The sequence below is a fragment of the Heloderma suspectum genome, chromosome 2 (assembly GCF_057233095.1).
Source record: "Heloderma suspectum isolate Gila_16-S chromosome 2, 16-S_ref, whole genome shotgun sequence".
NCBI classification, from domain to species: domain Eukaryota; kingdom Metazoa; phylum Chordata; class Lepidosauria; order Squamata; family Helodermatidae; genus Heloderma; species Heloderma suspectum.
The window spans coordinates 83,006,988-83,032,064 of NC_139459.1; the positions used below are offsets into that span (position 1 = coordinate 83,006,988).

A 25,077-nucleotide genomic window follows, 5' to 3' on the forward strand; every position below is an offset into this window, starting at 1 on the left:
ACTCTGGCTGCTTAATTTGGCAGTGAGCCCTGGCATCTGTCCACCCTGAAGCCCCCTGCCCGACAGAGCCCAGGTTCCCATGGGGAGGGGGGAAGCTGGTCTCTGAGCCTGGCCCTCCTCCTCAATAAGCCTCTGGGAAGGTTCTTCAGTAACTCCTGGGGAGTATTGGAGAATTTCCTCCCCACACCCTGTCTCTGCTGGGCTTCTTCTAACTGACTCAGAATCAGAGTCTGAAACTAAAACAGAAGGCCTCAATCCTGACACATGCATAGGATTGCATCCTTAAAGATTTAGGGTGGATGACAAGATTTTCCTCATCTTGTTGATTGTTACAGCCATGATGAAAGTTAAACAACTTACGCTGTGTTCATAGCTGAGTTGGGATTTGAACTTGCCTCCCGGATACAAGCCCATAATGCTAAATCATAGATAACAAATAAGCAACAGGAGTATGACCTGTAGAACCTTTAAAGAATAACAAATACATTGTATCATAAATGTTCCAACTCTGTCAGATATATGTGGTGTTGTTTCACTGTGGTTACCAATTTATGCATCTGCCAAATTGGCCTCTGGTCCATGAAAGTGTATGCCACAATAAATTTTTGCCACGGACATTTTTGGCAACAGATTAACATTGAAGTAATGTGACAGTAAACATGAGACTCGTTCAGCACACCATGTTCCTTCCAAGTCAGGGTGCTGTAATAGAGTATTGGACTTGGCCCAGACAAATTCAGGTACAAATCCCTGCTCAACGATTAATCATATTATATGATATTGAGCCAATCACTATGTTTTTCTGCCTAACCTATATCACAAAGTTGTTGTGAGTGGGGCATCTGCTCTGAGTTCCTTAGAGGATTAAAATGTAATAAATTTCTCTACAGGCTGCCAGTATACCTGTCCTTCTTGAAACTTTTCAGATAACAATTGTCAGGTTGGTCCCAGAGCAGAAGACATTCACAATGGACAAGATGATATCTTTTGCTGGAACAATCTGATAGAAGACTACTGTAGCAACTCACACTAACAAAAATTTTAACAAGGCATCCCCAAAAGACAAAAATAAGGAAAGTCATCAGGAAACAGGGATAGTCCATTGTAAACAGAAATAGTTCGAGCACACACTCAGTTAGTACATACCTTTAGGGTGGCTCAGCCAGAAAGATAAAGAAATCTGATTGCTCCAGGCATACATCCTCTGTTTGTTATACACATACAGATGAAGAAGAGGTAAGGTAGTGGAAAGCCAGCTACTCCTGGAGCACAAATAGTAGTAACATAACATCTTCAGTCAGGTCTTAATGTTTTCCATAATATATATGGTCAAAATTCTGTGAACACCTCTGAAAGTAGATGAAGGGGGTTAAAAAAATTAGCTAATACAATGAATACTAGTTAAATTTTAATTTTTTTTTAACACAACAACTCAATTATAAATTGAATTAGGGACGAAACATCTGTAAGGAAGCAGACATAGTTTTGCAGTCCTTTAATTGTTAATTAAAGGGACAATCTACCAGGAACTTTGTCTGCATATTTCATTGTAAGTAAGGGAGTTGTACTGCCTAACAGTGAAATTCTTGGTGAAATGCCCCCGTTGTTTTTACTGATAAGTAAAATGGTCTATATTCTCATACTTTTGGGAGCTTTCTCTTTTGCATTCTTAAGCTGAAAAAAATGTGTGGCATATTAAAATTCTAGAGAAATTCTAAGATATTAATAATTAACCATTTTATTTATTTATTTAGCTGTGAGGATCTCTGTCCCCCTGGCAAGCACGGCCCACAATGTGAAGAAAGATGTCCATGCCAGAATGGAGGAGTGTGTCATCATGTAACTGGGGAATGTTCCTGTCCACCTGGATGGATGGTAAATTCACTTTTTACAACAGCAGGAACATCCACCACAGTGGGCCTCTGGTAAAAATGTAATTTGAATTATAGCCTGACATCAGGCATGAAAAGAGGAAATGTGTTAGCATACAATATCACCACAAGGGATCAAAACCAAACCATTACAAAAACATATGGTATTCAGCATCCACTTATTCAGAGAACCTAGACAGCCTTTTAGTGAACAGGAAAAGAAAACGAATGCTTTCTGTCCCACACAGGATGAATCACTTAAAACTCTACCAAGGCACAGACTGGTATTTATTTAAATGTTTCTATCCTGCTTTTCTAGCCATATATCTCCATGTTTGGATTGGATATATATTCTGCTGTTATATTCCTAACATTACATATTTTTAAAAGTCCAGAAAAAGAACTAAAAATAATATTTCCCTAAATATTCCATCAACACTTCCCAAATAGACAGAACCTTGCAGTTACAGAGAACATCTGGCAATATTTGGTGTATATTTCCAGATATGTCTCCCTTTTTACCTTCTGTTTTCTATTCAATGTATGAAGGGCATAATAGAGATGGTGGGGAGGGAGGGAGAGAGGCAGAGAGAGAGACAGATAGTACAAGAACCTAAGTTAGGAGACAATGTCTCAGAGGCCCAAATTATCCTCTTTGGGTCAGTAGCTGATGGTTTGTGACCTCAGGTGTTTCTCCTTACCTGAGCTGTTGTCTGAGTTTCATAGCTGCCTTTCTATGCAGCATGATTTGTTTAATATCACTTTCTGGGGGGCACCCTATCTTAATCATTGGGCCTGAGCAGGCTCTGTACAGCAGATCTTCTATTTTAAACTTAATCCCAAAGCATATTAAAACATATATAAAACAAAAACAATTTGACATAATGAAAAGCTTTTTTTGTTTCAGCAATTTTAACACTTGTTTGCACTAGCTTGTGTGCAGAAACAAAGAGCTGCGTTTAAATATCTATATACATATAAATATCTATATACAAATATCTACAGTTTAAATGTCTTATATACATCTTATATGTTTAAATATCTATATACATATAAATATCTATATACAAATATCTACAGTTGCTTAATAATGAAATATAGGATTAGATTTATTTTACAGCATGAAAATTCCAATAAATTAACAGCCTAAATTTATGGCCAGACTTAGTGGTTAAGACACTGAATTGCAGACCGGAAGGTCAGCAGGACAGCAGTTCGAGACATGAGTGCTGCGTGACGGAGTTAACTCCTGTCTTCAGTCCCAGCTTCTGCCAACCTAGCAGTTCGAAAGCAAGAAATTGCAAGTAGATAAATAGGTACCGCTTCGGCGGGAAAGGTAATAGCGTTCCGTGCACCTCGGTGCTCGGTCATGCCAGCCACATGACCACGGAAGCATCTTTGGACAGCGCTGGCTCTTCGGCTTAGAAATGGAGATGAGCACCACACCCTAGAGTCGGACACGACTGGTTGGGGACACCTTTACCTTTTTTTTTTTAATATACATTGTATTGCACACTAAAAAAAAAAAATCTGGTATTTTTAAGAAGTGTACAAGCCGTCTGATATAAGAATATGTTAATCTCTGTGCTTCCTTCAAATCCATTTCATCTTTCCCTTCACAGCTGCAGTCCCATTCATAAAACTATGGTTGTATTTCCAAACAGGGCACAGTCTGTGGTCAGCCTTGTCCTGAAGGGCGTTATGGAAAGAACTGCTCCCAAGAATGTCAGTGCCACAATGGAGGGGCATGTGACTCAGCAACAGGTCAATGTCACTGCAGCCCAGGCTACACAGGGGAACGGTAAGAAGATGTCACTTTATCAAATTGTAACCATTGCTATTGTGGAAAAGGGAGGATGAAGAAAAATGTAAAGGGGAATGTAACATTACAATGAATTTATTAATATTCAATTTAACGTGTACTGGATGACCCCAGTACACATGCATGTTGACTCTCTTAAAGTATTCTAAAAGGTGAGTGAGAGAGGACTTACCTTTGCAGAACCATGTTGATTCTTCTTCTTTATCAAGACTTGTCCTCCTTTGTGTTTTATACTTTTATTTTTAATACTGGCCAGCCAGCTCTGCTCCGCGGGGATTCCGCGGAGCCGCCGGCCGGTTCTGCCAGCAGCCGGACATCCGGCCGCTGGCTAGCAGGGATGCAAATGGCAGCAGCCATAGCCGCCGCCGTTTGCGTCCCTGTATTCAGCCGTGATAGGCTATGTAAAGACTTACATAGCCTATCACGTCTGGGTTAAAAACAAAAACAACGTGTACGCAAATGGCGGCGGCTATGGCCGCCGCCATTTGCATTCCTTATTTTGGGCTGTCTTAGTCTACGTAAATATTTACATAGACTAAGACGGCTAAACTAAGGGGGGACACAAATAGCGTCCGCTATGCTATTTGCGTTCCCCTTTATTTTCACCGTCTTAGTCTACGTAAATATTTACGTAGACTAAGATGGCGAAAATAAGGGGGAACACAAATAGCGTCTGCTATGCAATTTGCGTTCCCCCTTAGTTTCGCCATCTTAGTCTACGTAAATATTTACGTAGACTAAGACAACCAAAAATAGGGAACGCAAATGGCAGCGGCTGTAGCCGCTGCCATTTGCGTATGTTTTTTTTTAACCCAGACGTGATAGGCTACGTAAGTCTTTATGTAGCCTATCATGAATGGGGGGGGGAAGACTGCAAATGGCGGCAGTGGCGGCGGCCGGTCGGAAGACCAGCCGCCGAAGCCGCCGCTGGAGCCGCCGCCATCCGGAACATCCGCCCCAGGTAAGTCTTGTCCCGGGGGGGATCCGCGGGGGAGTGGCAGGCCGTTCCGCCACAGAGTTCGGGGGACCAAATGCACTGACATTCGGTCTTACCAAGATCCGTGGCGGAATTCTCTGACATCCCTAAGAAGGCTGATCTTAGAAAGTTATATATTTTTGTTAGAAGATCACCCATTTCACACTGATGTTATTTAAGAACTCTGGTGGATACCATCTGGACCTGATGATTTGTTAATTATTATTTTGCTGATAACTTCATCTCTTGTCATTACTATTTGCCCCAGGTCTTCAGACAACCTAAAAAAGTCAGCTCAGGTATCTACCCTACATCTTCCACAGTAAAGGGAGCAATCCTATGGCTACTAGACAGCAGCTAGACGGCCATTGGATATCTGGTTTTCCAGCAACCAACCTCAGAGCTCACACTCCGAGATTGATTCCCGGAGAACCAACCTCCCCCCACTTCCCACTGCCTTGGCGGCAGTGTGAAGCAGTCTTGTCCTCCGCGCTCGGAAGAGGAGTGTGGAGCAGCTGAAAAGGGGCATTCCAGGGGGCATTCCGGGGTGGGGAGGGCGGAAATGCCTGTGTGACACATCCAATGTGTCATGCAGCAGTCTCCTGCCCCGCTCAGCCCGCCCGCAGCTAGACAGCCGCAATCAGCTGTCTAGCCAAAAATGCGGGGCAGGAGAAGCGTGGAGGAAATTATCCCCTCCATGCTTCTCCTGCCCTGCATTGGATAGGCGGTCGCCTCTCAGTTTGGAGGTGGCCATCTATCTGAATAGGATTGCACCCAAAGACAATAAAGATGCAAAGAATTCAGCTTCTCTGCAATCTCCTTATTGCACAACTTTAATTCCCTTGTCCAACAGTCCAACCACCTTCCTAGCTGGTTTTCTGTATCTGATCTATGTATTTATTTTATCATTGGTCTTAATGTTTTTAGCAATATGCTCCTCAAATTCCTTATTGTCTCCTTGCATTACAAAAGAAGTGCCAAAGTCTGAGATCCTTTGCGTTGTCTTTATTCCTTTTTTCTCAAGGAAGGCTTCTTGCCTTTAATACCTTCCTTGAATGTGCTTGTTAACGATGTTGGCATCCTCTTGGACTTAGCGATACCTTTCCTGATTTCCGGAGCTTTTATTATAGTAGTTTTAAATAAGAGAGATTTGATCTCCTTGACTTTCCCTTTCAACTTTTTAAACAATCCCCTCATTTTTTAGACATTTCTTTTTTTGAAGTCAAAGGTGACTGTGTTGGATTTCCTTGCCCATTGTCCACTTACATAAATATTGAATTTGATACCACTATGGTCAGTGTTTCCAGTCAGTTCAACAACACTTAAATCTTACAACCAGGTCCTTGGTACCAAAGGGTTGTCTCCCTCTAGGGTATCTAGAAGGGCGTGTCTGTGAAGAAACTTCTTTGAATGTTTGAGAGTAACTGAATCATCCATTACTACAACATTTTATCCTTTGCATACCTCCATGATTTCATTTTTTACCACCAGATCACCCTGAGCATTTTGGTCAGGTGGCGGGGGTGCATAGTATGTCCACATAACTAAATTACTTTTGGCCCTGGTATTGTAACCCACAGTGACTCTGTGGAGGGATTCTCCCCTTTTGAGATTTCTAATTTGTTTGATTCTGTGCCATCTTTCATACAGAGTGACACTGACTCCAGTATGTCTTTCCCTATCCTGCCTATATATTTTGTATCCAAAGATAACCATAGCCTACTGGTTCTCTTGATTCTACCAGGTTTCTGAATTCAGTTATATCTGTGTTTAAACCTTAGCACTCCAATTCTCCCCTCGTGGCCTGGAGGCTCCTATCATTACCATATAAAAACCTATACATGGTGTCCCCCTCCTAAAGTCTCTAGCATGTGCATTTTCCCTTATGACCCACTGGCCTTTTAGTCTGGCAACCATGTCCCACCACACACTCTAGTTCTACCCCATCTCCATTTGGATAATCTGAAACATTCTCTCATCATCTAGGGATGATTCATCCCAAACTGGATGCTCCCCAGCTCCTGTTGGATTTTTTCCAGGGGTCAGTTTAAAAGCTGCTGTGTCACCTTTTTGATATTAAACAGCAACACTCAGGTTCCATTTCAGGTCAAGTGAATTCACTCCTTCGTATGGGCCCAGCTTGTCCAAACCCATTCCCCAATGCCTAACATCCCCTACTTCTGACACCACTGTCTCATCATAGAGAGGAGACCCCTCCGCTCTACCTGTCTAGCTGGTCCTGCACTTCAGAAAAAGGTACCTTGGAGGTCCTGAATTTCAACTTCGTACCTCGCAACCTAAATTTAGCTCCCAGGACCACACAACTACATTTCGCCTATCATTGGTGCTGACATGCACTACAGTTGCTGACTCCTCCCCAGCACTATCTACAGGCACTATCTAGACAAAGTGTAATACCTGTTACCTTCTCACCTGGCAAGCAAGTCATCCTTCATGCTACATGACTGTCACAAACCTATTTCTCCAAGTTTGTAATTGTTGAATTGCCCACTACTAGGAGTCCCACACCCCCAGAGGCATATCTTTAATGCCAGAAGATATTAGTTCACCCCCCAAGTAATAGATCCCTTTTAAGTAACTATTTCTTTCTTCCTCGTACCGACACCCCTCTTCTCTGTGACAGAAGAGGAGCAGTAACCTGGGAGAGGTATGCCATTATCACATTCTCAGGCACCTCACCCACAAACCATTCTGTCTCCCTCAGCTTCTGCAGGACAGCTACTTTGGCCTCAAGGGAACAAACTTGTTCCCTAAGAGTTAGGAGCTCATTGCAGTGAGCCCACTTGAGACACTTTGTCAGCGAGGGCTTGTTCTTGTGTTTGTACTTCCTGTGGCAGGATACTCCGGTGAAGATGTCGTTAGGATACTCCATCCCATTTCCCCTCCTAGCTGGTCTTCTGTTTCCCCCCATAACATCTTAGATAACAGTTTCTCTAACAGTCCTACCGTTGTGAAGGAGAATGTAATAGCATTTGTAGGACGCAACAAGAGTCCTATATGCTCTGGTAAACCATGGAGTTAGATTATGTGTCATTAATCCTCTTTCTCCCTTCACCCTAATTTCTCTCCCTCTTTTTATTTTTATCTGTCCTAGAATCTAATAAGAATCTTACTTGGGGCCAAAAAGACTTTCTTTAATTTTTATTCTAGAGTAGGTGCAGGGTGTCCAATACAGCTTAAAACTCTGGCATTTGGTGTGAGGATGGGGAAGCTTTAACACTTCCCTCCGACTATGGTCCTGGTCCAGGGGGATCTTCACAGAATGAGAAGCGCATTGGAGTAGTATCCAGATTTTCATGGAATCAGCTTTGGTCCATCAGGGACACATGAAGCAAGAAAAGCTGAGTGTACTGTATGTTTTAAAAATCTGGTTTTCACACAGCGCTTGAATGGAACATACTTCTGGATTGGCAGGGGAGAGGAGAAATGAACATCAGCAACCTAGCAGGGGCTGCTCAATGAATGAGAGAGGCTTGTTTCCAGTCCCTGTCCAGCCTCCCCCACTTTTGCATGAAGAAGCCAAAATCCCTGATTCTCCAGTGTAGCATCTGAAGGCTCCCTATGAGAGTATCCCCCCACCCAATTTTACCTCATTACAGCAAACTGTCATAGAGTTATAAAAACATCAACATTTTTATTAATGACTTGGATGAGGAGGTGCGGGGAATGCTTATCAAATTTGCATATGACACAAAATTGGGTGAGATAACTAATACCCTGGAAGACAGAAACATAATTCGAAGTGATCTTGATAGGCTGGAACACTGGGCAGAAAACAACAGAATGAAAATTAATAGGGATAAATACCAAGTTCTGCACCTAGGAAAAAGAAACCAAATGCACAGTTACAAGATGGGATATACTTGGCTCAACAATACTACAAGGAGAAGGGTCTTAGAATTGTTGTAGATCACAAGCTGAATATGAGCCAACAATGTGATGGGGCTGCAAAAAAAGGCCAATCTATTGTGGGCTGCATTAATAGAAATATAGTTTCCAAATCACGTGAAGTACTAGTTCCCCTCTACTCAGCACTGGTTAGGCCTCATCTGGAGTACTGCATCCAGTTCTGGGCACCACACTTGAAGAAGGATGCAGACAAGCTGGAGACGGTTCAGAGGAGGGCAACAAAGATGATCAGGGGACTGGGAAAAAAGCCCTATGAAGAGAGACTGAAAGAACTGGGCATGTTTAGCCTTGAGAAGAGAAGACTGAGGGGAGACATGATAGTGCTCTTCAAGTACTTGAAAGGTTGTCACAGAGAGGAAGGCCAGGGTCTCTTCTCAATCATCCTGGAGTGCAGGACATGGAATAATGGGCTCAAGTTACAGAAAGCCAGATTCCGGCTGAACATAAGGAAAAACTTCCTGACTATTAGAGTAATATGACAATGGAACCAAGTACTTAGAGTGGTAGTGGGCTCTCCCACATTGGAGGCATTCAAGACAAGGCTGGACAACCATCTGTCAGGGATGCTTTGACTTGCATTCCTTCATTGAGCAGGAGGTTGGACTTGATGGTCTTATAGGCCTCTTCCAACCCTACTATTCTGTAATTCTGAGATTCTATAGCTTCCAACCCTTGCCTCCACTTTCTCCTTCCCTGGGCACATCTCCCTGCTCACAATGACAGGCTTCGGGGTGTACAAAACCTACTTACCTGTCTGCTGAAGGGGTCTGTGGGGGGGGGAGGCCATCTGTCGCTCCCCCCAGAATTCTCCCCGGCTGGCTCCGCTCCACGGCGAGTCTGCAAAGCCACCGGCCGGGCCCGTCCACAGCCGGACTTCCGGCCGCTGCCATGCAAATGGCGTTTGGCGTAGCAGACGCTAGTTGCGTCCCTGCCCTTGGCCGTGATAGACTACATAAACATTTACATAGCCTATCACAGCAAAGAGCAGGGATGCAAATGGCATAGTGGGCGCCATTTGCAGATGCCATTTGCATCCCTGCTCTTTGCCGTGATAGGCTATGTAAATATTTACGTAGCCTATCACGGCCAAGGGCAGGGACGCAAATGGCATCCGCTACACTGGACGCCATTTGCCTCCACAGCCCAGCGGCTGATGGCTGCGGAACGAAGATGACTGGACTGGACTGGCCTCCGCCGCCAGGTAGGGTCCATCCCGACCAGCCTTTGCGGGGGGGGGAGCAGTCAGTTCCGCCGCGGACTCTGGGGGGCCAGATTCTAAAGAATCCAGCCTCATTGGAGTCCATGGTGGATTTCTCCGCCATCCCTAGACAGGCTTCTCTGCTCTCATGTTCCCAAGACTGCGCTAGATCATTACAGCAATAAAGCCCTTATTTGCATCAGAGAAACAACTTTACATAACATTAGAGAAGTGGCTTCACACAACATTGAAGAAGTGATTTAACACAACTTCGGAGAAGTGCATCATTACGGAGGCTAGTTAGTCCCATTGGAGAAAAGGAAGTGCAGCATGATTCTGAAGGCTCAAAAGTGCACTCTGGTGCTTTGATGTGCTGGAAAGGAGGCTAGTTACTTTAGTTATGTAGGTTACTGAGGGCATGGACAGGCACACTCCTCAGAACACCCTGATCATACTAATTTAAAGCAGAGGGATGGGCACACAGCAGCTGAACCACAAGGGAGCCGAATTAAAGAAAAACAACAGAGTAAAAGTACTCTGAAAAAAAGCGGCTTCCCCACAAGTAAACTCTGAGGTGGCTGCAGATTGGCCACAATGACGTGTGCCGCAAAGGACTTCCGAACAGTCCCAATCCACAGCAACTCACCCATGAAGACAGGCCCCATATCAGGATCCCCACACCTGCAATTGCTATTGCAAAATAGTGATCCATTTGCTTTAGGGATCACTGTTTTGCAGTAGAAATTGCAGGCACAGCAGGGGAAGATCTGGATTGCCATAGTGGGAGGAAAGGGTTAAAGCCCTCCTATCCCCAGCCCCACATGCTTGTGTCCTGATCTGGTTTGGGAGCCCTGCATCTACTCTAGAGTATAAATGAAAAAGATGTATCTGCTACATACATTTTTAAAGTAAAATCTGTTTTGGCCCTCTGTTTCAAAGTTATCAGATTTTCTGCTAACTGAATATTGTTATCCTCTGCCTATCTCTCTTAATATATTTCATTCTACCTTATACGGTATCTGGAATCATTCTCAGGAATGGAGGAGAGGGATTTTTTTTTTTTTACCACTTCCCAGTGTTTAAAGTGGGTTTCATTGTATGTTTGCCAGAAACAGAATTCATGCCTGCTCCCTTTCATGTCAATAGGACTTCTGCAGGAGAACCTCCCAGTGGATTCTTCCTTAGCTACTGAGTAGCAAGAATTCTGTGTTCTCCACTTATATTTTATCAAATCTTGCATACTGTCTGTGTTGTTTGAAAAGAATGTGTAGCAGCTGTCCTTAACCCTGGCCTCTTTTCCTAACCCTCAATTATCTCTGCATAACCATGTTTTAAGTTCTAAAAAGCAAAGGCTATTGGCACAGGCTTTCCTGGTGTATTCTTGTTTCAACTGTAACAGGAAATATCACATTATGCATGTTTATTCATTCTGGATTCGATCCTGAAGTGAAGTGAAGGCGCTTCTGTTAAGAGGATAAATGGCTGCTCGCATGATAGATCCTACAGTGCTTTGTGCGAGAAGTATTTGGTTAAGAGTCATGTCAAAATTACATTTCACATTCCAAAATTGTGATAAAATTTTGGGAGGTCTACTCAGATCTGGCTCACAGACCATGTTTCTCCACCCCAGTTTTAAATGGAGATACCAGGGATTGAACCTGGGATCTTATGCATGCAAAGCATGTTGTCTACCATTCACCCATGTGCCTTTTCAATTGTAAACCTTAATTGAATGGGTTTTGCTCATATGCTGTTCTTAGACTCTGACTATTTGCTGCATTTGGAGTCAGAAAGACATTTTCTCCCAGCTCAGTTTTCTTGAGCCATCTGCAGCTGTGTTGCTTTCTCTGGTAGCTTGGTTCCATTGCTTGAGACTTCTGGAACTATTTTCTTTAGAAACACCTTTCTGTGACACACTCTCTTATGGCTGCACAATTCTGGCCTGGATCATATGTTGTTGCCTTGCATTGAAGGGTCAACCTATATGAAATATTGTAAATGAAAAGAATGTAAGTGGAATGGAGATAAAACTTAAATAATATTAGAATGTGACTACAGTCCTCAGCTGCTTTACCAAGGCTTCAGTATGGCTTATGCTACTAAGGGCACAATCCTAACTAGATAGGTGACTGCCTATCCAAAGCAAGGCAGGAGAGGCACGGGGGGATTGTTCCCTCCACACCTCTCCTGCCCTGCTATTTTATGCTAGACAGCAGTTTTCGGCTGTCTAGCCACATGGGGCTGACCAGGAGAAGAGGCTGCATGTATGACATATAGGATGTGTTGTACACACAGCTCCACTCTCCCCACCCTGGAACGCCCCCATCCCTCCCCCTTTTCAGTCACTCTGCATTCCTCTTCTGAGTGCAGAGGATGAGGCTTCTCCATGCTGCCTCCGAGGCAGCGTGGACATGGGGGGAGGTCAGTTTTCCAGGAACTGACCTTGGAGCATGGGCTCCGAGCTCGGTTCCTGGAAAAGAGCATATCCTATGGCCCTCTAGACAGTGTCTAGTGGCCATAGGATTGCTCCCTAAACCTCTTTGACAAACACACACACAAATCTTTTATGTCTTGAATTGGCAGATTGGATAATTTTCCACTTAAACCACCTGAGCGCCCTACTTTTTCATCAACTTAAAATTTAGTCTAGTCAGTACAGAACCTTCCAAAAATGCTAGCTGGTGTTTTGAGTGATGGAGGGTTTACAGTAATGGGATAACTTCATGCAAATGGGTTTTAAAAGCTTAACTGTTGATTTAAATAGAAACAGCAATCTCTTAGCATTGATTTACCTAGTCTATTATTAAGCAGTTCTTTTGCAGAGATTTGTTTTCTTCCTCTTAACTGTTTATATTTGGTACAATTCTTTATCTGTCGCAGTTGTTGAACTAAGAATTATTCCTCCCTTGAGTGCACATTATTTCATAGAACTGTTGGCCTGAATTATTTTAAAAGTGTTTTGCAGCATGCAACAAGGCCTACTCCACTCCCTTCGCATTCATGCAGTAGTTACATTGATATCTACATTTGAGAACATCTCCTGTATTTCTTTAGCAATTATTTTCTCATGCTGACAAGCTTATGTACTTGCCCTTTTACACCTGGATTTACTCTGGTTAGCACATAACAGCAATTTATGGGTGATTTAACCCACAAACTACTGAAATCTAGCAGGAGTGAGGGCACTGTCTCCGGTGCACTTGTCGCTTCTGCTTTCAATTAAGAACCTATAGTTGCTCCATTAGTAGGTTGTTAATATAAATGTGAATCCAGGCACTCTGGATTGTTTAGGGGTTAATCCAACAACAAACCATGGGTTAACTCTGGGTTGTTTAATCCATAACAACCTACGAATGGAGCAATCATAGGTTGCTAACTGAAAGCGGAAGCAACCAGTGCACTGGAGGCAGCATGCTCACTCACTCCAGCTCATGCCCAACAACTCATGGGTTAAACATGCAAACTGGGGAGAAAAGCTGACTTTAAGAATATCTGTGTATTGAGCCTTTTTGATAGTGGCCTCATGGCTCTGGAATTCTCTTCCTGGGAATTTTCAAATGGGCCCTGAGGATTTCTTTTATTTCATAAGATCGTCTTTGAATTAGTTTATGCTGGCTGATTATGTTTTTAACTAGTGTGTTTTTAAATGTTGTTTTATTGTGATATATTATGATTTTAGTGCATATTTTTGTAAGCCACCTCAAGAGCAAATGTCAGGCTATAAATACTCTAAATAAATACATTAATAGCTATCAGACACCACCAGAGCAATGGCTCTCAGACATCACCAGAACCCTACAGTTGCACTATAGGGTTCAGAGAGCAGTTCATAGGATGAGGCAGTAGTGTCATGATTTCATCTTTTTCTTCCTGGCTCTCTCAATAGGTGTCAGGATGAATGTCCGGTGGGAACTTTTGGAGTAGAATGTGCAGAGACCTGCCAATGCATGAATGGTGGAAAGTGCTATCACATTAGTGGTGCATGTCTTTGTGAGCCAGGATATACAGGAGAGCACTGTGAAACAAGGCTGTGCACCGAAGGTGTCTATGGTATCAAATGTGACAAAAGATGTCCGTGTCATTTGCCAAATACTCACAGGTAAATTTCTAGAACTTTTGACATTCTTGTTATAAACTGTTTCACCAGCAGTGTTTGGGTAGAAAGATCTAGACTGAGGACCAATAAGAACATACAGAGGTATCTGTTGCTTCCCTGATATCAATCTCCTTGCACTGATTTGGAAGATGGTATTCAAGCTTCCCCAGTATTTATGTAGGTAGTTGATATAGCTCAGAATAAATTGAACAGGTTTATCACACACTTTTGATAGAGTATAAGAAGGTGGCTGTTGTTCCAAAAAGAAAAGTAAATCACTGTGTGCACAGAAGCCTATGCATGCATGCAGCAGGTCTTGCAAGACTGCTGCAAATAAGATATATTGTATGAACATTTTTGAGTGAGAATGTTATGGCAAGCATTTAAAGAGCTTATTTATTCTTAAACAGAACAATACATTATTTTTTTTATCAAAATTTAGGATTCTACTTAATTAGACATCTTTTGTTAAAATTGTTGCCGTGGCACCAAACAGCAGAGAAACTTTAACAGAAATATCTCCACCATTCTGTGGCATCATTATGAGCAAGAATTGTATATTTACAAGTTCTGATTGCTTGTTGTGTTCAGTAATTTACCTGGGAGCCAGCTACATTCCTTTATCATTTTCATAACGATGCCTGTTCATTGGTATACTTGCGGTTTTTCCATGTGTTGTAGCTGAAAAATATTGTGGGCAAAGGTAAAACAGTAAGTAGTGTTTTATTCCGGTTGTACTTTTATATTGTAACTTTAAGCTTTTATATTTTATATTGTTTTATGCTGGTTTTTTGTGGTTTTAATTTTTGTGAACTACCCAGAGAGCTTCGGCTATTGGGAGGTATAGAAATTTAATAAATAGATAGATAGATGATAGATAGATAGATAGATAGATAGATAGATAGATAGATAGATATTTTAGGGTTGGAATGGTCTACCAATCCCTTTCATTTTATTTTTATTAAAAGCTGTATGGGGGAGTTATTATTAGTTAATCTCTTAGAAAATGAACTAAAATTTGTGTAAACATTTTACATTGACAAGAATGTATGGCATAACACTGTATAGCATTTCTGATATTTCAAGGATTATGCTTGATTCATGTTCAACACAGCTGTTCCTTCATTTATACCAGTGGAACACAGCTTGTGATTGAGTCAAACAAAAAACGGTTAGACGTAAACAGGAGCATATGACTACTTTTGAATATGTTTTTGACATTTCCCCCTTTCTGTGACAAATTGAGTGGACTTAGCAAATATGTAGGTGTGGGAGCATCTGTTTGTTCATTTTACAATTTAGTTCAGAAGAGCAAACTGTTGAGTTGGTACTTCATAAGAAAAACAAAACATTTAAGATATGTGAATACATTTTAGATATGACCAGACATATCTCCTAAATCTAAAGTTACTACCTCTATGTCAACTGTGCATTATCATATGTATTAATACTGTATGTCTTAGGGGACAATCACAAGCATTTTTAGACTGAAAAAAGTCCTACAACTCCCAACGTTCTCCAGCCAGCATGGGGGTTGGCTGGGGAATACTGGGAGCTGTAGGACTTTTTTCTGTCTAAACATGCATTGGATTGCACCCTTAGGTGATTCAGCTATTCCTCCTTTCCCTCTCTTATTCTTCTCAGTGATTCAATGATCCCTTGCAGTGAAAACAGCAAAATGTGTCAGTGAGAATGAAAGTTAAGCCATACGAAAAACAGACAGTGAAGTTGTGGTTTAGGTTGTGATATTCTAAGCTGTAATTTTTCAAATACAGCCACTAAGTCCTTTCCCCTTGTCTCATAGAAATTAACAGGGTGGGGAAAAAAGAAGGTCTGTAGCAGGGAAGCAAGTATCTTCCTTTCAACGTTTTGCCAATTGGAGCCATCCAAATCTCAATTTCTAAAGAATGTACTCTCAGTGAATTTATTTTTATTTTATTTATTTATTAAATTTCTTAATCACCCATCTGGCCGGTCACCCGGCCACTCTGGGCGATGTACATCAATACAAACAGTTTTAAAACAATAAAATTTTACATTAAAACATCATATTTCTAAAAATAGCCTAACCCACCCCAAATGCCTACCTGAACAACCACGTTTTTAATGTGTGGCAGAAACTGTGGTCTCAGTTGAAGCAACATGCTCATCAATGGTCTGAAAATATCCAGCTTATTGGGATCCATTAGTTCTTGGAGTTTTGATCTGGATACTCATCTTGCCGCTTCTGACAAATATAGGCATGGTATTAATGTTTCTGACTTCTTTGCATAATTTGTTGCTGGCTGGGCAATATTTATTTGATTAACTGCAGAGTTAAATACTAATTTGATGTCCTCGATGCAAGCAGATTCTCTAAGATATGAACTTAAAAAGAGATAAGTATGTGCAGCATTCCTTAATATCTTTGTTACTTAGTTATTGCCAATTAAACTAACTACACAAGAACCATCAAAAGCTTCCAAAGTGTTTTTAGTTCCTATATTTAATTACAAATTATGAATACTAATTTTGGTGTCAATCAATATATGTGCAAATATGGCTTCCTACCTCTTACTATGGCAGGGAACAGAATATCAGTATCTCAGTTTTGCTTCAACTCTACTGAACATATGTTCTGTTTGCTCTGAGAGAGAGGGAGGGAGGGAAAGAGAGAGAGAGAGAGAGAGAATAAGCAAGAAGCTAATTCCCTAAAGAGGTTGTACTTTTTACTACAATTTTTCCTTTGGGGGCTTCATTTGTGTAATGATGCCTATGATATCCAGCACTGAAATATCTTTCTGGGTGCACTGATTTATTATTGTGTAATAAGGCTATAAAGTGTACAGAAAAATCAAAAGCTGAGAAATGTGGAATTGTACATTCTCACCTTAGTGGTCCAGCGTTATTGCACCAACTACAGGTGCAGATTTCAGATTAACCCCTCATAATTTAGTTTATTATTTATTGTTTTAAAGAACAAAATAATAACATTAAATAATTGTGCTCCTCTCTTCCCAACTATTTGACAAATATGAAACAAGAATGTGTCAGTTAGAGAAATCGCTGCCCTTCCTGCTTTCTGCACATTAGAACTGATTTGAAAACATGCCTTATACATGTGTGTGCATTATTTATTTATTTTACTTCTGTAAGAAAAGAAAACCGATGTCTTTTTGTGGGTGGGGCTGACTGCATTTTAATAGTAGTGATAAAGAACAGGAAATAGTAAGGAACTGCATTGACATAGATGATCAAGGAATCTTAAACAGAGGGGTTCTTTTTCAATAACTGAAGGAAAGCCATCTTCTGTCATAGTTCATTTAATGTGTATGGACTTGGGTACATTTTTTTCTTTCAGAATGCCTTAGGGAGTATTACTTCAATCAGTGATCAGAGCCCATCTTTAAACAGGCTGCCTATTGTAAACATAATTGATCTGGATATTAAGGCTTCCCTTTGGTGAGAGTTAAGCTAAGTGCTTTGTTTCCCAGAGCACCACAGAGTACCCCTTTGTGTCCACTTCCCAGCACATATATCTTAGCACAGCTGATGGTGTCCATTTGTTACAAGCTAACAGCTGTGTGGCTGGCCATTGAATGAAGCTGCTGTTTGCAGGTAGAGACAGCTGGTCTATCACCAGGTATGGAAACTACAGGCTGTCCATATTCTCCAAGGTTGCAAGAGTGCCCCTGACCTTTCCCCTGCAAAAGTGATTTGGCATCACTTCTAGGAAAGAAAACAGTTGACAACTAAAGCACCATTTTAAGTGAACAGCTTATGGGTTTCTCACTCAGGGCAAAACTACCCATGAGTTAAATGCATCCCTGTGTAGGGGTTTTGTTTTGTTTTAAATGAAAATAGCATCAATTCTGGGGGCTGATAATTATGGGAATTATGGCAAGCACAGAAGGTGGAATTTAACCGTTTCCGCCCCTGCTGAAGTCGTGAGAAAAATCCCTTTCTCTGAAGCTGGTATTTCCTTTGTGAGGAAATCCCCATTGCACATTAAATGCAAAAGCACATTTATCATCATGTCTAATTTGGCCCCGAGTGCTATGTTAATTCACAAAGATGCTGATGGATAAAGTAGTACTATATTTCAATATGGTATTCATAACAAAATGCAGATTATGACCATGATCTCAATCGTAGTCAATTTGTTCTTGTTGTTAACAGTTGCTTCATAATCGACCATTAATGAAACACTGAGCTTTTTTACTTGATTTGAAATAATGTTATAATGACTATTTATATGGATTACTTTTGTCATAGCCCATTGCAAAAGTTAATTAATCATATTCATACAAGTTTTAAATAATTTAAGGCATAAAATAGAGTGTCTAGATATTGTTATTATTAAGTAGTGTAAGATTACAGTATATATTCCTATACCCCCATGTGTGCATTTTAAAAGAAGTCCTCTATATTAAATCCATTTATAATGTGTCTATTACAGTATTTTCCTGCATCGGGGGCTCTTGGTGTCCTATTTAGCTCCAAGTGTTTTATTCCTTTCATCCCTTTGTGGCAGCTGTCATCCAATGTCTGGAGAATGCTCCTGCAAGCCTGGCTGGTCTGGACTCTACTGTAATGAGACATGTTCCCCAGGATTCTATGGTGAATCTTGTCAACAGATCTGCAGTTGCCAAAATGGTGCTGACTGTGATAGCGTGACTGGAAAATGCATTTGTGCCCCAGGATATAAGGTAAATAATTCTGATTCTTAGTGACTGTTTCAGCAGTTATCAGTCCTTTGGACACAATCGGCTTTGCAGTAATAACTAATGAGATGCAAATAAACTGAACACTTTAAAAAATCAGGTAAATTAAAACAGAAATAGTTTTAAGTTCACATCTACAGATTATGGAATTTAATATGTGGATCTGCTAGAATCACCTTTCCTGTATAGGAGAGTAAGAAGAATGCAAACCAACTAATGAAATATAAATATTGACTACAGTGGAGAAAAGCTTAAGGAACTGTTGGAACAGCAGATACAGTTCTGATCCAGGGATTTAATTGATGGTGTTTCATAATACTCACTATAAATAAAGTACATATGGATAACCCACAGCTCATGGGTCATTGTGGCCCACAGGTCTCCTCTTGCAGCCATCAAAGTATGCTAGCTGCTGCTGAAATTGTGCTCTCCCAGCCCACTGATCAGCTGTTTGGGCTTAAAGGCTTAAGAAGGGGGACATATATTCACATGTACATTCAAAAATGAATCCTGTTGAAAGCAATGGGCAGCACCTGCATTTGGATGTGCATCATACTGTGCATCAGATATTAACCTGGAGAAAACAAGGATATCTGAGAAACTCTGCAGAGGTTCTGTGGATGTCAATGACAGTGAGGCAGAAAAGCCTAAAACTCCATAGAAATAAAGGGACAGATTTTACACATTCTAATTTATTATAGAGAACAGCCTATTAAACCTCTTCCTTATTATATTTGCACAATTCCAGAGTGAGCTATTGAAAATCTAGAATACTCTAAGGGACTTTCATATGGTGCATTTTACCGTTTGGAAGGTAATTTCTGTAAGAAAGCAAGTGTATGTATGCAGCGTGAGTTTTTTTTGGGGGGGGGAGGGGATTGTTTTTTGGTTTTTTGCCATGAATAAATATCCTGTGCTTAAGCAGCCAGTAGGTACAGATAATCTCCTACACAGAGATGTAAGAAGAAAGTAACATATGAAGCAGCCCTTAGCTATATGTTCTGCTTTCAATTTAAATAATGGCAATTATTTAAATACTGCTTATCTATTTATTGATGTTTTAAAGGCATTAATGAAATTATTTTCCTTTCCCTATCATGGCATTTCTGCTTATCTTTTGTCAAACATGTTTTAGGGTTCTGATTGTTCTATTCCTTGCCCACTTGGAACATATGGAGTAAAATGTTCATCTACATGCAACTGCAAAAATGAGGCCATCTGTTCCCCAGTGGATGGTTCTTGTACCTGCAAGGCAGGTAAGATAAATAATTTACCTCTTGTATTACATCATTCATATGAAACATTTTTTTTAAATTAGAATGTACCATTGAAAAAAGGAAGAAGGGGACACTGATTTAAGCTAATCACTAGCTAAACATTAAGGACACAATACTGCTGGCCTCTTCTAATGTTTGCAAGGGTGTTAAATATAAGCAAACACACACACACACACAGAATCTCTCTCTCTGGCATCTAAGCACTATTCTTGTAACTAACCTCTTCTCAAAAACCCAACAACCTTGATCTTATTATTCTGCAATATGCTGCAAGAACTGAGCAATGAGACCAGATATGGGAGCAGAATTAAAATATAGAATTCAGTCACATAATAGGAATCTAATTCTTATGATTATCTCAGACTATACCTACATTTCGAAAACAGCAGGCAAACAGAAAAGATACAGTGTAATCAGCACTAGGCTATACCGAGGCGAGGGCATCTGTTGTGGAAGTGCATATTGGCATCCTCAACAATATACCTTTCCTAATTGAAGTATATAATTTGATATGTATAGACTCTGGTCATGAGACAGATTCATTACAACACATGTGTATTGAATAATATATTGATTAGATTCAGTCAGTGCAGTTGTTATTCTTCCCTTGGCTGTAAGCAAAGTATAAAATTAGAAATCCAGATTGTGTTGGATTTTAAGTTGAATTGCTTGTTCAACTCACATTTTTTCTCTCATTTAACTTGAAGACACATCTGCAATATATATCCTGGACTTTAATGTACCCAAAATAGTCATATACATCACCTTAAAACCAACTGCTCTTTGACATTTGGGAAGGGCTGTGGCTCAGTGGTAGACCACATGCTTTGCATGCATGTAGAAGATCCCAGGTTCAATGCTGGCATCTCCAGGTAGGTCTGGAAAAAATTCCTGCCTGAAATGCTGGAGAGTAGCTGCCAGGGCCAGACTAAACGTTCTACTCATCACACATAGGGCTGCTTCACACAAAGCTTTTATCCTGCTATTGAGATTGGTTACTCATGAAAGTTTGTGGGCACTTTAGATGATGTTGTCAGCCTCCAGGGCGTCTCCCGCACTAAATGGCCTTTATTCCGTTTTTTTAAAGATCGGAGATAATGAGCTATCAAATTACAGTGCTTGAGTTCCGCTTGAGTTCCTTTCATGAAAAGAGGAAAAGCCACAATAAGAGGAGGGAGACCATAGCGCCATCTAGCGGCTGTATAATGAAACGTATGGAAGACTCAAATATGTGGGGAAAAGTAGGGGGAAAGGGGTGGTGGTGGAAGGAAGCACATGTTGAGGGAGTCCATCATGATCCTGCATTTAAAATGGAAGCAGAAAGCCATGTTTTAAATGTGGGATTTTAGGCTGATGAAGAGATGCTCATAGTGGAGCTATGCATGATTGTTTTCCCTACTCTCCTGGAAGTCTGTATGGCCCTGATTCAGATCAGGGCTATGGTGACTTGGGAGATGAGGATTTAAGCTTCCCCACCCCCAGTTTCATTCCATAATTTGATCCTCCCAATGGGGGGGGGGTAAAAAAAGGAAAGAAAAAAGTCTCCATTGCTTCCAGTAATATAGCTCATTAAAGAATTCATTGGATCCTATAGGAATTCAATATGCCCCAGTTATTTTTTCAATTGTCCAACTGATTGCCCTTGTTTGTTGCAATTCATCTTCAAAACATGCACCCAGTATAGCTGCAGAAGATACTCTTTAGATAAGCATCCAGTTCCTAGTTTTGAGAATATGACACTGAATTGGACAATCTTATATACTGTCCTTTGTATTATGTGCTAAAGGAACATTATGCAGATCATTTTTAGAGTAATTTGGGGAGGTCTATCCATGAGACTATGATCTGTCCTTGTGTGCAAGACACATCACTACAAAGATGGTCCTGTTTTCCAGAGACTCAGGGCTGACTAACAGAACAAGGTCAATAACCAGGACATCTTTGGGAGTCCAACACTAATTAGTAGTAAGCAAAAAGTGGAGGTGAGACAGATTGGTGTGAAGCCAGCAAGAGAACCAGGGCACCACCAAGCAGGTTTCAGGCAGGAAGAGTGGCAGTCCCCAAAGATGCCCAATCCATGGGGGAGTTATCACAGCCAACAAGGTTCAGGCAGGAAACATAATCAGAAGGCAGTCTGGATATAGTCACAAGAGGTTTAGCCCAATGGAGAGCTAGGAATCCTAAGGCACAGAACACAGGAGCCTGAACAATAAAATAGACATTGTTTCCAGCAACTCCTCCAACTCCCAACTGCTGTTCTTAAGCAAAGGCTCTAAGAACCCCACCCAGGATCCACCTGCAGCTTGTTAGTAGTATCTGAAAAGATTCTTCTTGCAAGAAGAGCCCCCTACTCCTGAAGACCCCCTTACTCCCAAGGAATCTTCTGCTCCAGCCGAGTTCTTCTCCTAGGTTCTAGGAGTCTGGCCTGCCTCTTCAGTCTACACCACTCCTGGGGGCTTGGGGGTCTGACCTCTTCTACCTCTGAAGTGATTTCCCACCTCCTTCTGGGTGGGCATTACTGAGGACCCAGAATCCCCCAGACCCTCTGACCCTAGTAGGTCCTGAACTATGGCAGTTCCTAGGGGTTCTGGGACTTCCTCCAAGGAGGAATCATCCAGTGGGGGCATGACAAAGACTGCACATTTTCTATCTACAGAAATTGGTGCTAGGGAAAAATGCTGAAAGGAGAGTACTGTGCCTTGTTAGAGTGATTCAGAGCTTTAAGTTCATAATTTTATATCTGTTTGTGTAATTTTAGTTACTGAGTTAGAGATCCACAATTTGAAGTTCATTCTATATGAATTGGGTTTGTGTTAACTTTATATAAAAGTGTTGTCTTTGTATTGATATCTAGTGTCCTTTGTTGAATTTTTTTTTTTTTTTTTGTATATAGTCATCAGACCATCACAAAACAAATCTGATCGGAATTGGACCCATAAATGGACTGGAAGTCAGTACAGATAGCAAAGCACTGGTGAAATATGATCATATCAGCCAGTCCCTGTTAACTATCTTGACACCCTATTTTGGACCAGCGGAAGTTTCTGGACTGTTTTCAAAGGGAGCCCCATGTATAATGCTTTGTAGTAATCCAAACAAGAGGTTACCAGAGCTATATAGTTAAGAGGTGGAGGGTACGATCGTATCGGGATAGGCATCCACCTCTGAAATTGGAGGCAGGCAACCACCTATCCAATGCAGAGCAGGAGAAGTGCGGAGGCGATTGTCTCCTCCGCGCTTCAGTCACCCTGCATTCACGGCTAGACAGGCAATTTTGGCTGTCCAGCCATGGGAAGTCGGAGCGGGGGCAGCGGCTGCTGGACAACACATAGGAAGCGTCAGACTGGCACTTCCAACTTTCCCGCCCTGGCACACCCCCAGGAATGCCCCATTTTCACCGCTCCTTGCTCCTCTTCTGAGCACAGAGCAGTTCCACGCTGCCTACAAGGCAGTGCGGAGGTCATGGTGTTCAGTTCTCAGGGAACCGACCTATCCTATGGCCATCTAGCATCTGACTAGCAGCCATAGGATTGCACTCTAAGTTTAGTTAATCCTGGCATGGATTCAGAATACCAACTGTCTCACCTGGATTTGATGAAAAGGAGAGAAGGAGAGAGCTTGGTGTCACCTGCATAGTGGTGACACCTCAGTCTGCATCTCTAGATAAACTCTCCCAGTGGTCCCAGTTAGATGTTAAGCAGCACTGGAGATAAAGTAGAGTCCTGCAGAACCCCTTAACATAGCTGTCACGTTGTAGAGCAGTCATCACCAGCAGCATCTTCTGGAACTGGCCACCTAAGTAAGAGTAGAACCACTGCAATGCAGTACCATCAACTCCCAACCCAGACAGTCCATCCAGAAGGATACTATCGTTGATGATATCAAAAGCTGCTGAGTGGTCCAAGAGAATCAACTGGGTTATACTCTTCCTGTCCCTTCCAGAAAAAGCCATCCTACAGAGGGACCAAGACCTTTTCTCCATCTCCTGTTTGAACTATATACGAGAGCAAACTAGATGTGATGGCTGCAGTTCTGAAACCTAGATCTACCTTAATTAAGTGGTGTGTGGGATCCAGTTTTTTTTTTTTTTAAGGGGCATGAAAGGCTCTGAACCCTCCTCCTGTCTATGGCTTGCCATCCTTCAACTTACTCTTCCAGGCACCTTCCCTTCAACTGGGTTACTGGAAATTAGTCTGGTAGGGAGCAAAACACTTAGTCAGGTTCTGCATGCCACATTTGCTGTTAAAATTGGACAAACACCAGGATTCTACATGATTGCAACAGTTCTGAGTTTAAACAGATGGGCCATCCTGTCTCATCAATCACTGTGAGGTGGTCAAGGGTGTGTGTTTTTCTTTCTATTACACATCTCTCCATTGCGTTGCAGTCTCCCAGGCTGCCTGTACTTCCTGATCTAAAAAAAACCCAATGGGAGGAATTATCTCATGATGTCTTCCCCTAGCCAGGAAGTGCAGGAAGCCAAGGAGGCTACAGGCTGCTGGAGAGATGATTGGACAATGAAAGACAGGACACTCATGCACACTGCTCAGCCACCTCATAAGTAAGGTAAGCACAAGAACCCTGGAACAAAGCCATGAGAATTTCTCTGAAATTTCTTCTCCTTTGAATTTGTTTTCTATCGAATTAAATGAGAATCATCAAAGAAAATAAGGGAGAATTTTTGGGCACAGCACTACATGAAATCCAGCTAGCCTAATTTTATTTGGGTTGTAAAAGGTCCTCCTACCAGAGCAGTTCTTAGAATGATTTGCATGGAGGGAGGGGGTCCAGAGAAGTCTCCAGGTCATCACTTAGAGTGCACAGTGCCTGTTATTGGTATTTAGTTAAGTTCTGATTGTACTGATTTTCATCCAGGATGGATTTTCAAAATTAGAACTACACTGAGAAGAGGCATTTTGTTTTATTGCATCAGGTTGGCATGGAGTGGATTGCTCTATCAACTGCCCTAGTGGGACATGGGGTCTTGGCTGTAATTTAACATGCCAGTGTCTTAATGGAGGAGCTTGTAATACTCTGGATGGAACTTGCACCTGTGCTCCAGGGTGGAGAGGAGAAAAATGTGAACATCCTTGTCAGGTAATTAAATTTAATCCACTTCAACATGGGCTTTGGAGTCATGATAGCCATATATTTTGGTGGTCACTGAATCCCTTTCCTGAACTTAAATTATGGCTGTACTTTTC

The 25,077-nt window shown here is 41.6% G+C and overlaps 1 protein-coding gene across 1 annotated transcript in view; it reads left to right on the forward strand.

The window, feature by feature from the left end:
• The window catches only part of MEGF10 (multiple EGF like domains 10), a 186,183-nt gene that overhangs the window by 106,461 nt on the left and 54,645 nt on the right, over window positions 1–25,077 (forward strand). The window contains exons 7-12 of the mRNA XM_084833987.1: window positions 1,755–1,875; window positions 3,536–3,672; window positions 13,684–13,896; window positions 18,407–18,581; window positions 19,732–19,852; window positions 24,807–24,970. Of these exons, the coding sequence (XP_084690113.1) occupies window positions 1,755–1,875; window positions 3,536–3,672; window positions 13,684–13,896; window positions 18,407–18,581; window positions 19,732–19,852; window positions 24,807–24,970 (931 nt within the window). The remainder of the gene's footprint in view (window positions 1–1,754; window positions 1,876–3,535; window positions 3,673–13,683; window positions 13,897–18,406; window positions 18,582–19,731; window positions 19,853–24,806; window positions 24,971–25,077) is intronic.